The sequence below is a fragment of the Struthio camelus genome, chromosome 1 (genome assembly GCF_040807025.1).
Source record: "Struthio camelus isolate bStrCam1 chromosome 1, bStrCam1.hap1, whole genome shotgun sequence".
NCBI lineage: Eukaryota > Metazoa > Chordata > Aves > Struthioniformes > Struthionidae > Struthio > Struthio camelus.
Window position 1 is genome coordinate 69,862,855 of NC_090942.1, and position 14,776 is coordinate 69,877,630.

At 36.7% G+C, this 14,776-nt stretch overlaps 1 protein-coding gene across 1 annotated transcript in view; it reads right to left on the minus strand.

Annotated features, from left to right (window-relative positions):
* Positions 1 to 2,145: 2,145 nt before the first annotated feature.
* The window catches only part of DCP1B (decapping mRNA 1B), a 48,179-nt gene continuing 35,548 nt past the window's right edge, over positions 2,146 to 14,776 (minus strand). The window contains exons 6-9 of the mRNA XM_068947543.1: positions 13,401 to 13,529; positions 11,804 to 12,643; positions 5,187 to 5,435; positions 2,146 to 3,310 (exon numbers count right to left, since the gene is read on the minus strand). Of these exons, the coding sequence (XP_068803644.1) occupies positions 3,230 to 3,310; positions 5,187 to 5,435; positions 11,804 to 12,643; positions 13,401 to 13,529 (1,299 nt within the window). The 3' untranslated portion in view covers positions 2,146 to 3,229. The remainder of the gene's footprint in view (positions 3,311 to 5,186; positions 5,436 to 11,803; positions 12,644 to 13,400; positions 13,530 to 14,776) is intronic.

Here is a 14,776-nt window from a genome sequence, read left to right on the forward strand (position 1 = left end):
TATTTCACTGACTTTCTACTTCTTGTCTTCTCACTGTAGTTTTATATATATGGAATCTTGTAAGGGAGTGGATGCATAACTGCTTTATGCATTAACATAAAGCAGTGCTGCAGCTTCTGGAATTCTTGCTAAGCCCCAGCACACAAGGTATATATTCTATTGAAAGAAAAAAAAAAAGCAGTATATTAGGGAGTACAATAGTATGACAAGAATCTCCCCCTTCCCCCCCAACACACATCCTATGGAAGTGCCTAATGCAGAGTTAATGTGATTCTTACATGCCTTCTGATTTTCTGCTTGCTACCTTTTTTCCTATTTAAGATAAAAAAAAAGAAAGAAAGAAAGAAAGAAAAAGATCAGGCCTGAAAAGAAGCAGCCCTAACTGCAGCAGCCTTTTTCCTCTCTGCAGGCCTTATCAGTTTAAGGGCTCCCAAGTTTTAATACCATCTTAAAACCAAAACAGCTCAGGGAACCCAAATGTTCAGAAGTAGTCTAGTTCAGAGGTGATCTATAAAACCTGAATTAAATTTTCTGACACCATGCAAAGAGTTGGCTGCATACAAGCAGCTGATAAAAAAAGCTATTAAACAAAACACAATACAAAAATGCAGAGCTGAAGTTTTCAGTAATACATGAGGATCCTCCAGCTTTTCTATGGTACTGGAAAGCTCTGATTATATTTTGGGAAAAAGCTTTTTTCTGAGATAGATGTTTCAGTTTGCAGTAGAAACAAGAGAAAAGGGGCACAGCACATTTTAACACGAGTATGATTCAAAGCTCAGACTCCAATTCCCAAACACCTCTCAAGAAGCAGAACCAACAGTCTGAAACAGAAGCCTAGAAAAAAAAATTAATTTCTCACTAGAATTCTCTATTTTTCTCCTTCTGTTCTTTGTCATAGAATTCAGAGTTTCTTTCTGAGTCTTATTTTACCTTCTCACCTCAGTTGTTCTCATGTGCAAGTCAATTAAAATGGCATCTCCCCCCTTTGTCACATACCCTTCTTTTTTTCACTCCACAAAAGACAGGTATCTGCCTCCTGAACAATCCTAGATATTCCTTATGACAAAATACAGTGAGGATGTGAGAAAAACAACTCTGTCAGTGTTACCTGGTGTAGATGTAACCAGAAGAGAGGGCAGAGAGTAGAAACTGTTTGTTTTATCCTTGTCTGCTTTAGGAGATGCTTCGGTTTGTCAAGCACAGTGTGAATACCATGTTGTCATATACATCAAGACTTAACACATGGTTTAAAAATTGCTATATCAAAATTGCATTTTTGTAAATAAAAACGTTTCTCCCATGACTAGGAAGCCTATCCCTAACGCAGCCTGAGATGCTTCAGAGCTGAGCTGGATTCTATTTTAACTCCCCACCAATTACAAAAGCTCTACCTGTCAAATTAAAGTTTTAACTAAGTGTCCCGACCATCTTTTAATTACACTCTCAAATATTTCAGAATCACAAATACCTGTTATACAACTACCTATTCTCATATAAACGGTTTCGTGTAGATCCCAATTTCTTTCATACTGGTTCATTTCAGAAGTAATTCAGATTAACTGAGTAGGATCACATACATTTATAATGACTACAGGATTAGAATTAAGACCTCCTATCTTTAAAGTCTGCCCTTCATCTTATCTGTGCAATATGTTCTTTTCATGGAGTCGGCAGGAATCATAAGCAAACTGGTAACAAAACAGAGTCTTAATACTATTTGCTGTAAGCACACGTCCCATTAGGGTTTTCACTCACATATAAAGGAAACAGTTATTGCATTTTTTTTGATTTACTCAAGTTTACTCAGTTTTCTCAAACTCTTTCTCAAGAAATCTAAGCAAAAAAACCCAACCCAAACCCCCACAAATCACGCACTTATACTAGATTAAGGACAGATATATGGAGGATGGGGGCAACTATATAAACAGTTACAACTATACTCATTGAGAAGACCTGCATCCTATTTTACACCAAACAACCCTTTCTTCACAGATAAGGCTATAGAGTTGTGCCTACAGCACTACCCAGAGCAAAGAAGAGCGTATACTCATTTATGCATTACAGATTGGGCATGAAAGAAATGTCTTCTGAGCAACAAGTATGGGTCTCTAAACTGTAGTAAACTGGCACTTCAGCAACAGACACTAATAAAAATATACAATTTATTTCAGTAATTTAAATTCAAACTGATTTAAAACCTCATTAATGTGTCTTCTGCCAACTGTAAAAACATGTTGAAATAAGAACTCAACAAGCAACATAACAATTCTAAATACACAGTCCATGATATAATAACATGAAGTCACTGCATAGTAGAGATAAGTCCATTTTATTTTCTTGTGTAGAAATGGATCAATGAAATCACTGTGCTCCACGAACACACTGGAAAAAAAAGGGCTTTTACACTAGATAGCCTCCTCCTTAACAAAGTTGTACATTGCTTATCGTAATGCAGATTCGATCTGGAAGAATAGAAACATGAATCCAGTGCCACCCCGAAGCTATGTTGATTATCACAAACAACCCCCCTCCCACCTCAATTCTTCAAAGGCCTGCAGAGTCCCATTTCTACAGCTAGCTAAAAATATTCTTGTTAAAATAGAAAAAGATTTCTCTACAAAAATTTGGGGGAAAGTCGTGACACTTCATCTAAATGGTTCCTAAACTGCTTTGTAGACAACTAAATAAAGTGATGGAAGTCTATACTTAAGACCGCCAGTTTCAAAATTTCTCCAGTAGTTTCACAGGGTTAAAAATAGTCCAACACTGCCACCATGTGGTCAGAAATGGGTATCGTTCATTGTGAAAGTTGCATATGACATCTCTCTCAGAGAAAATCCATGTAAAATACCTAGTCGATGAATAACCACAGTATAATTAAAAAAGGAAACTGAACTCTGAGAACAGAATCTTTATGGGGGGGGGGAAATAATTCTAAGCATGGACCCACATAAGAAAAATAATTTAAGATATTTTGTGACTGAGTCTTCAGTATTGTGACACTCCCCTCCCTGAAGGCACAATCCATTTCCGCCCACTTCCTTCTCAGTACATCATGTACTTGCCAATAAGCAAAATCTACCTGTATGCAAAGTGCCTAAGGACCATTCATTTCAGTTTAATTTTTTTTAAAGATAGAAGCTTTTAAACATAACATTACTTGAAAAATTTGAAACTTTTCCCCTAGATTCAGGAAATCATAGAAATTTAATTTAAAAATCATCTTTCACATAGACTTTTTCATTGCCGCCTTTCTCACACTGAAGAGATATGCTTCATAAATAATATTTAAGAAGTTGTCATCATTCTGAAAAACAAAACAGATGATAATTGTTACTGCACGATAGAGGTTCTTCATTAAAGAGATTAAAAGTTCTTTTCATTTCGTGGAACAAATATTTTTCAACCTTTTTCTATTTAAAAAAGCCAGGTGTAGGAAGGCTTATTTCCATGACCAAAAATATATATTACTTTCAAGTCCTGCTAGTAGCCCTGCAATAATTTTGGTATACGACAATATAAATTTTACTGTCGCAAACATGACTGTACCTCTGTAAGAATATACAGAAAGCAGATTTTCCAGACTCAAGGTAGATTTAACTTGAGTAAACTATTCTTGTATGAAATTACAGTGATGATACACCCTTGTAATTTCTTCCTTTTGCTCTCATTAACCTTTCTTTAAGTAGTTTCCTCCATTACTTCAATAACAATGCCAAGGATGTCTGAAGGCACAGTGAAAAACCCTGTTTTTGATCCTGTACTAAATCCTACCTGGGCAAATCCTTGCATCTTGTTTAGCTCTTTTAGACTTAACGCTCCTAACTGATGCTGCTCCTTTTGCTCTGATGCTCGTTTAACTTTTTCCTTCTGAAGATCATTTTGCAAGAACTGGTCAACTCAAATTAAGAAAGAATGTCGTAAGTAGCTCACATTATAATTAAAATCGGGATATTCCTTGAGGAAAATCAGGAGCATCTGAGATTGCAGTTATAAATTGGAAAATAACAGGTGAGAAATTGGCAGTCAGTATCACAGTATTAAACAACAAATAATTTCCAGGCAACTCACTTAACCCTTACTACCAGCAAGAATAGCAGGGTCAAATGCATTTTTTGCAAGTACAGTTTCAGAGGTTAAAATCCATTTTTCTTTGAATAGTTTTTTTTTTTAACTTAATATATGGCTTTTCTAATACCCAGACCTTCCAAGTATGTAAAGACAGGACAATGTGTTATTTTTCTTTTTTAACCCCAAACTAAAAACAGAGGGAAAAATGAGAAAAGCCTCTCATTTGTTAAAGATAGTATTGCCTTTCTGGGTCTATAATTTAAATTGAATTTTAAATGAGTCACTTTAACATTCCAATAATGACTTTTATTTTTATTCCAAAGTAATACAGGCACATAGTTTTGGCCTACAAACTGGAACCCTAAACCTAGGCCTCCAATTCTTTTTGCGTTATACTGAGTTCTTTAGTTCTGCAACCTCTCCTCAATTATTTACTCTTCCAGGTATTCAACACATGGGAAGTTAAAGAAAAGATATTCATTATCAGTCATACCATCCCACATCAGTGAACAATTGTCTCATATAACACTCTTAATGTTCTGTCATGTTTAAATCTGAGTAACTGCAGCAAAAAGAATTTTAGCGCTCAAACTAGAGAATTGCATTGAATAGACTGAACTAGTATATTTTTTAGGTTATCCAACCCATATTTTAAAGTTGCTCACACTCATTTTGCAATTTTAATTTCCCATCTGAACTCCTCTTACTGTTAATATGCATCTCTGAAAATATTTGGCAGCTAGGATAATCACCCATTATTTATCCTTATCTAAACATAAAATAAATACCTCTCTGGCTCATGGGCCAACCTACTGAAGCTTTCAATCTTCTTTGTTCTTTCCTTCAAATTTATTATCTTTCCTGAACACAAAACTACGTGCATTAATCAAAACGCAGTTAAGCCAGCAGTGTGCACAGAGAGGCTACTGCTTTCCTGGTCTATGACGTAGTGCTCCCTTCATGTACAGCCATAAGTAGCACTACTTCAGGATGCATTTTAATTATTCATATAGGCTCTAGACAGATGGCTGTAACCAATTAGGCGCATAGGTCTTTAAATCAAAACAGGAATAAAGGCTTTAAGCAAAGTAGGAATAGTCTTGATGCTCTACCTGAATCAGGTGTAAAAGTGTTTCCTGCAGCTGCATCTTCGTCACCGAGTTGCTATTGACCACAGATGGCTCTGGGGTTTGCAGTGGCAGCAGAAGGCTAGCGGAGCTAGCAGCAGGTTCTTGAGCTGCTGGTGCTAACCGCCCACTTTCATTTGCTTTTGGTGGAGCAGGTGTGGACTGAGTGAACACCATTGGGGACATCAACAAGGTAGGAGTCACAGTGGCAGGAATACGCTGAGGTGAGATTACCTGTTCATATGAAAATTAAGTCATCAATTAAACAACCTATCTAATTATTTATATGGGAATAAAGATGATGAAACTGCAAACCGCAGTTTTGACGAGGTACACAAACTGCTGGAGATCAGAGTCTATACAAGTGAAACTCCCATTCAGGTCCACTTATATGATCTATTCCCAAATTAAAAGGCCTTCCATCCAACTTGAGAATGCAGTAGTAGATTCAAATGCGATTTAAGTTTTGCTGATAGGCAAATAATCTCAGTACTAGAGCATCTTATCATAGAAATTAAGACTGTTAATAAATATCAACACTCTGGGAATACAATAGCAAAGTTTTCTATACGGGTACACTCCTTAAGTCCCGTCTTCGAGAATATACTTGCTTATATGCAAATACAACTACTGAAGACTAACACTTTGTACCTAATACTAAGAAGTATTTTCCAGTAATAACTTCCAAACTACTTTAAATATCCTATTTTACTTTTTTACTTTTATATCCTTTTTTACTTTTATAACCTCATTTTACATAAAAGGGAGCAAAAGGGAAACAGATATTACGTGACTTATCCAAAGGGCCGCGGTGAGCTGGTGGCACCATCAGAAATAGAACTTACCCATAATCTCCTAGCTCACATTCAGTTCACTAAACCAAGAAAGGCCCTCAAAGAAAAGGAAAACATAGATGCTTCTGTAGTTCTGTGAGTTCCCACTGTATCATACCCATACCAATCTGAAAATAGATTGTGTGTCAAAGAAGTTTTAAATTTTGCAATGCATTGTGGACCTCTAAAACACACAGGACTAGCAATACTAGCAGATAAAAGACATCATGGAAAGTTTATTCACTCAGCTTTTAGATATCAGAGCATTCACCAGGTAACTCTAGTAATAAATCCTAATCATAATCAGCTATCTCCTCACTATTCATGTATCCCATATTTTTTTAAAAAGACCAAACATGAAAGAATTAGTATGAGCCCATCCCAGCTCCTCTGTTTGGGACTGGAACATGAGTCATTGCTACTGTGCTACTAAATCATTTCATTCTGTCTGAGTCTTGGGTTACAATTAAATCTTGAAGTGAAATTAAGTAAAATTAAATAAGGAGATAAAGCGGAGTTTATCTCCTAGCTCTGCAAAACAAGGAAGTTTATTACAGTTCATATTTTTGGAGCTTGTCTTACTCCTAGTTACAATGGTTTTGCCCAAGACGTTTCTGAGTATTGTTAGTTATAGCACCATATAAAGAGAAATACAAAGAAGGAAGGAGGATCAAGATCTCATTCTGGTTTATGCTAAACTTAAGAAAGCAGAAAGACTAGGGCACAGGAAAGACTTGTGCATATTAGAAAGCATGCAACATACACTTTATGCAAAATCTCCCAGTAATAACAGTTTTTAAGTAAATACTGTTTTTCTCTTTCTCAAAGCTAGAGTACTACTTGAAAATGACTCCCCACCTACAGCTCTTCTTCTACCCCATGACACATAATCATAATAGAAATCAAGTCTGTGTTACAATGCTCTTGAATGAGTTAAGGAATTCTTAACTCACTCCAGGTTTCCTTAAAAAAAAAAAGTTCATTTTAGAAAAGAACCAATGTATGTCCAGAGTGCCATAGCTCTGTGGAGTGAGACATCTGAGGCTCTGGACAGATGTACTCCTCCAAATGTGCCTGTGGAAGATTTACCTAAAGTGATTTAATGAATGCTTATACAAACTGCTTGGCAAAGGTAGGAACCTCCAACAAATAAAATGGTGGCGAGCAGCTGGAGGAGAGAAACTGTCTCACCCACATAGCTGAGTCTGACGGAGTGCATGCCAAAGATCTAAATGACACGTCCTTAGAAATCAAAAGACATTTTGCTCTAGTCTGACATAAACAAAACCTGAGACAAACTATGCTCTTAATGATACATAATTACTACTGTCAAACACATACACATGTTGTGGTTTAGCAGATATCTGAAAAATTATTTCTTTTCCATGGGGAGGAACAGCTGTTTGTTACCATTTGCCAAGCACACGGAAGCTAAATGTAGTAAGCAATACTGCCATCTACTGGTGTCATAGCTAACATCTACAAGTGACTGCAATACTTTCAGTCGTCTCGAAATAGGAATAGAAAATGCGCCTATTATTTTTCAGCGTATAGTATTTGTTTCTGTGTGAAAACGTTAAAATGCATTTTTTGTTAACAGTTTGTGCCCAAAACTTCAGCCATTTTGCAAGCTTTTGCATAAACAGAACAGTCTGTTTTCAAAATGTAAGGGGGAATTTTCAGTTTAGATTTAGTCTAGATAATTTTCAGTCACTAGGACGATGGAGTCCCATCTGAAAATCTGGACGCTAATCTTGGCACTACTATTGTAATGACTATAGTACCTTGCTTTGCTGAAAGCACTGAAAATACTTAGTAGGGACAGGTAGCCTTCGGGCTAATCTTTCAGCTTTGAGTAACATCTCACAAGGACACGATAACCCTTCCAAAATGCTACTCAACCAGAACTTTCTCATAGAGCCTATCTTGAGTTGCTTGTCCATCCAGCCTCTACTGAATCATCTTCAGCTTTATCAGGTCAACACTTAAACCTCTGAATCACTAATAACAGAGTAGGAATCTAGCGTCAGTTGTGCAGCAATGCAATACAAACAGTATTTTGTTTGTATTGCATTGGAATTGGTTTGATTAGGTTGGGATTGTTATATATAGCAGAGGAACTGGTCATTTGTTTTGGCTCTGAGCAGGTCTTACACTGCAACAGAAAAAAAAAAAGTATTTTTGAGTAAGTGAGACAATATCTTTTCCCTTAATTCTCTACCATAATAAAACCCAAACAGAGTCAGGTATTTAACAACCAAAAATATCAGTTTTAGCACCGATTTTAAAAAGTTACACCACTGCAATAAATGGCTCTTCTGTAATGCAAATGGGTACCCACCGTTGCTCCCTCAACGTGCAGAATTCCACATGCATCAACAGCTTCTCTACAACATCAGTAGCCAGAGCGAATGTTGTGGGCCTTCAGCTGTTTTCAGTGGGCATTATTTAAAACTAAGAATATTTAATCTAAGAATGGTTCAGGAACTTTAAAAGACAGTTTCTGTTAAAATATAGCCAGCTATAATGCTGATGCTAACATTGCTTCATCTTTCCAAGTTTAATTCAGAAAATTTTAATTGAGATTTAACGGCAGAATCTTACATTGTTTTCCATGACAAGTTTAACTTACTAATTGCCTTGCTGCTGTGCATCTTTACAGTCTCATGCTGAAACTGCAGTCAAGAAATCTATAGGTAATGGTGAGACTCTCCCATCAAAGATATTATGTACCACGCACACATTCAGTAGAAACCACATATAATGTACAAAACGTATTTCTGATGGAAAATGCTCCAAGAAAAGGGATAAACGGTCTGAAAAATAAGTAGACTTTTAAAAAAGAAAAAATAAATTTGTGTCAAGGTTATTGTAAGCACTTTTAAAACGTTAACTCTGATTAAAATAAACACTTAAGCATGCATGTATCTATAGTGAGGACAACTCATGTCTAATTCTAAGCCCATGTTTTAAAGCCTAATGCAGATTAATGCTTTTTTATTAGAGCTTAAGCACATGTTGCTCATTGACCGCATAAGCAATACGTCTCAGAATAGGGCTGACACCAGACTGAATGCTTCCGAGTATTATTCTTTAGTTTTTGCTAAAATTTTTTTTGGTGACTGGTCTCTTCCTTTCCACGTGGGAGATCACGGCTCTTACACCATATGGAGATGCAGCAGAAGCCAATTTAAATTTGGGCTTGTAATGTGTCAGTTGTGGAAAAGACTATTGCTTCCATTTTCTTATTCTTAGTGTTGCTGAAGAATCTGGGGTGTTCCTTTAAAATGATTTTTCCAAAAACAAAGACACTGTCCAGGTATCTTTCTATTAGACTTGTTAGAATTTGCTTTTTCTGTATGCTGAACTATAGTAAAAGACACAAAACCAAAAGATAAATAATTATAGAGAATAGACCTTTTGCCACATTTGTTGCCAGGCTCTGCTTTAATCAGTTTTGCATAAGCATGTGCATATATATTTGTGGCAATTCAATTTCCCTCAAGATGTCTGTCTGCAGGCAGGGCAGCACTTAAACCTGTGGTCTACAGCAAGGATGTGATTATAAAAAGATCAATGATGATTTTAAAGGCTGTTTCAAATATTTATCTTCCAAAGTTTTTCAAGAGTAGGAATATTTCATTTGGCTAATTCATGGTATTCTATAGAACCAAGGCTCATTCCTTCATTTTTAGACCTTTTTTGGCAATCTGCTGCATGTGAAAAAGGCCATACCTCCCAGATTGCAAAGCTTTAAAGGTGCCCTAAATTGTAATTAGTCATGCTTTCATCATTTTTTATCATGTGTTAAGTCTTATAAACAATATTGAATATGTCAAAGAACTGCATCTAATACTGTTTTGATAACGGCTGTGGCTGTCTCAGTCAGTAAAGCCATTCCTAGCCAGGCTGAATCTTCTCAGTCAGGTCTCAGCCATGCAAAGTGAGATCAAGAGTCTCCTTACTTGCCCCCCCCCCCCCTTTTTTTTTTTTAAAAGGTAAACTTGCAGCAGTAATCCTAGTGAATGAGACTTTTTCCAGTGAGCACATTTCTCTTTTCTCAAACCATTGTTCTATTTGTACCCTTTCAATAAAATAAATGAAACTGTGATTCCCTTTCCACATTTCATTCCCTTTCCATATTGCAACTAATGTCAGCATCATTTTATTTTATAAATATGCACAAATAAAGCCTTATCAGCACCAATACCAATCTTTCGTTTGAAAAATACCTCAACATTTTGGCCACTTTTTCTTAGTGCGTACCAGTTTATAACATAGAGGCTGGCACTTGCCTCATTTCAGTTTTACCTTCTGAGTAGGAATGGCTCATGTCTCCACGCTATCAGTACATTTCCTGGTGAACCAGACAATTTATTTCGTTTATAGCAAGCAATCTCCATTCCCAGTGAAAACAGAAGTAAATTATTGTGACTCTGGATCCTCTTTTTATTCATTAGTATTTCATTAGTATTACACTGGGAAGTCAGATACCCATCTGTAAGCAACTGCTCCTGAATAATTTGAGTGACTAATCCACCAAAAACTGTTTCACACAGGTTCAAAGTCATGCTACTTTGATTAAAGAATAAAAACAAAGATGGCTATTTGCTATATCATATTCATCTTCCTCTGATCTCTACCACAGAATTAGAAATCTTGGCCTGTCAGTGTTAGTGACAAATGTGGCCTTTAATTGTGAAATGGCCATTTCAGTCTCTTCAGGTATAGAACAACTTTCTACAACAAGGAGGATTTTTGCAGCATGCTGAAATGTTTTGTAGTCTTTCAGCTTTTTCAGAAGTTGAAATAGATTAAAAGCAGCTTTCAAACTTCACATTGAAAAGGTGAATGAATGCTTTAATACTTGGATGAGTAACTTCTAGACGCCAGTACAATACAGGTCTTGTGCATAGTCTGTCCACAATCAAGGAAGTTAAAAGGGGCTTAGATGCTCATCCCAAAACAGGACATTGGAAGACATTCAAGTGTAGCACCTCCTATGGAGAATAAAGTTATTAACAAAGACAGTAGTTGTCCAGGAGGGGATATTTTGTAATTGCACATGAGGCTCTTTGGAAGGTCAGAAAGATTTACTCATGAGGTGCACACAATTTCTTGAAGTTTCTTGAATGTTATAAGACACAATCTGGCTTTTAGTCACAATCACCAGAATTCAGGTTTTGTTCTTTTGAAGACATCCAGGCACTGGGCAACTTTTCAATATATAACAAATAAAAACATAACTACTGAATAGCTAAGAGTAGCAGTTACAAGATAACTAATCCAGCAATGTACAAATACTTATGAAACAGATGTTACAAAATAAGTGACCTGAACTTTTAGCATCCAACTGGCATGCAGAGTAATGCATAAATGCAACCATGCAAAGTTACAAATAATTTTATAAGAAAAAAAATATTAAACCTAAACGTTATATCCAATAACCAGTGAATAGCCTGAGAACAAGCATGGCAATTGAAAATGAGGTGACTTTTCAAAGTGCTCCTGAAGAAACCTGTGACCTAATTTTGGTCATTACTGATATACTAGAGATTCACTGTTTGGTATCTACAATATCACAGCTTGGCAAAAGAGAACTTATTTGATATAGCTATAAAATTATTACCTGTAAAATGAATGATGTGTGTAAGACAGCACTACAGGAAGATACTGGCCAAAAAGAAACAGGGACTACCCTTATAAAACTCCAAGTTTAAAAGACAGTCAACTTTTTTTTTTTTTTTAATTTTGAAGTTACTCATTTACCTGAAAGAGAGAGCTCTGTTTTTCTGCACCTGGTGCCTTGTCTATCCAGGAATCCAGTGGTTTCAGTGTACTGGCGTTCTGAGTAACAACAGGAAACTTAGCTGCCAAGGTTGGTCTGCTGGATACATGCAACTGTTGTTCTTGTTGCACTATCTGGAGTTTTTTCAGTAACTCTTGAGGTGAAATCACCCCAGAATTGGTTGCTTGATTGCCAGAGAGAGAAAGTGGCTGTCTAGGAAGTTTGGATGGTTCTTTACCAACTGTCTGAGACTCCAAAGTCTGGCCTGGCAGGGAACCATTGAAATACACCAAAGGTGGCTGGGTCAGACTATTCATCTGTGCTGCTGGTGCTCCAACAGCAGCAGGAGTCCTGCTGAAGACAGAAGCTGTTGAGCTTACAGGTCCGGCTGCACTGGGGTCCATTTTAGGGACTGATCCCGACTGACCCTGTAATTTCTGTAATAAGCTCTGAGTGCCAGCAGTATCCTGGACTACATGAGATGTTGCAATGCCATGAGAAGCCACAGGTTGGAACAGTCCTGTGAAAGTCTCACCCACAGGGTGGATGTTGCCATTTTCACATAGTCGGTTCTCAGGAAACTCAGCAAGTGGATGAAGGTCTGTTCCACGCACCATAAGCTTCTGAATTGCTGGACAAAGCTGTTTCTCTGCAGAGGGTGAATGTCTGCTAGGTTCTTCATAAGACAATGAACGTACCACCCCCTGCCTAACAGGAAGATTCTCTTGATGCTGTTTATTATGTGGTTCCGAGATGTCTGGCTTTTCTTGTTTGCCAAACAGTGCTGTCAGAGACAAGTGTTGTGGTTCAGGATCCACGTTCTGTGAGGGGAAAAAGAAGAAAAGTAAACCTAGTTCTCTTTTGCATGCTAAGTCACATTAAGTGGCTACAAAATTTAGCCAGCAGTATTCAGGCAACAGCTGAGAAAACTGTGCTTTGATCTTTTCTCCCAAGAAAAGTCTTAATAATTGTCATATAGGAGGGGCAAGGAAACAGTTGTCAAGCTGCTGATGTGCGAGAAAAACAGTGACTCTGAGAGACAGCAGCAACTTCACTTTAAATACCATGAAAGACCATCTTCCCTTTCAGCCATTACTACAACATTAGTGAGAGACAGAAATCTTCTGCCCTTGTGTGAAGTTAGTGCCACTTCTTGTACATCTCCCTATCATGGCTGACTGGATTCAGTTTTTAGGATTTTGCAATGCAATGTAGCTTGAAGATATATCAAGAGACTTTTCTGTTTTTAGATTAACTAAATTCACTTATAGAAAAAGAACGCAAAACAAACTGTGGTCCAGCAATTGACTAGACTAGCTTGGAACCAAAGCAGCATCCCAAAACTGAAAGACCAGTATTTCTTCGTTGCATCAGCATAGCATGCCTGCAATTTTAATGCTTCCACATCATGTGGTACGGGGAAGGGTAGCTTTTATAAGTAGACAGTTCTGCATTAAAATAATTCCTTACCGTAGTTCCATCTCAAATACTTGCACTGACCTTCTGATCTAAACAGGCATTCCTAAATGGCTACTGGGTTACAGCTGCACTAGTCAGAACACAAGCAAAACATTTTACCTTGCCTTGCTGAGATATTCGTTGATGCTGGTTTTCACTAGGCTTCACCGGAATTGGTTTGATTAGGTTGGGATTGTTATATATAGCAGAGGAACTGGTCATTTGTTTTGGCTCTGAGCAGGTCTTACACTGCAACAGAAAAAAAAAAAGTATTTTTGAGTAAGTGAGACAATATCTTTTCCCTTAATTCTCTACCATAATAAAACCCAAACAGAGTCAGGTATTTAACAACCAAAAATATCAGTTTTAGCACCGATTTTAAAAAGTTACACCACTGAAATAAATAACAATTACAACCTAATTTTCTAAAAATATGAAACATATGCAAAAATAAAGACTTGACTCCAAGATTTCTTGTGTATGAGCTTTCCCCTTCTAGTTTAAATCTCAGTTCTCTTCCTTTTCCCACACTTATCCCAAAATCAGTCTAGCACCTTAAAAACTAAGCAACAGACATGCTTTTTCTGCATCAGTAGGCAGCTAGTCCTATAACACCCTATAAGTAGTTTAGACACATGAAGGATTTATGAGCACATAAACATTTAAAATGCTTTTTGTTAAAATTGGGATTATAACTCCTCAATTCCTTTACGTAAATATATCACACTATGAGAACTTGGAAGAAACATATACACACATGGAAAAATAATTAAAAGGTTTAGATCAATCCGCATTTGTAGAATCAGCATGTTTCCTTATCAAGTACGACAGTATTAATCAATATATTTATAAAGAGATGGGCAAGCAGAGCCAGATGACTAACAGTGATCAGGGACATGAAAAGACTGATATGGGAAGACAGAAAGGCATCATTTAATTTAGAAAAGTGGCATAGAATATACTGCATGAAAAGGACATACAGAAATTATAAATGGAATAGGAAAAGGTGAATCAGATCATCTCATATTATACAAAAAATAAGAGGCTAGTTGATGAAACTAAAAAAGTAATGAGTACACAAGGAATGTTGTTTTCAGTGGAAAAGAAAACAGTGAAACAGTGGAAGTTACTGCTGCTAGGTATTATTGATATCAAGAAATTGGAAAGGTTTTTAAAGAATTAATAAAAATTTAATCCTATCTAACAAGGATATTCATAGTTAATTAACTAAATTTGATGGATCCGAGTTTTATGCCTCAGGACTAATGAGTACTAGGAAAAAAACACTTTACAGATGGTTGGTAAGGAATGATCAACTTTGATTTCTTGTTCCTTCCTCCAAAGAATTCAGTATTATGCACTACTGAAGGTAGAGCACTGGACTAGATAGATTGCTGTTCTCAGGCAGTAGAGCCATTGTTATGCAATTATGAAAGCGTTACTGTCTTTTCTAGAACTTCGTGACAAACTCTTTAGGATTCAAAGGTGTTAGCCGA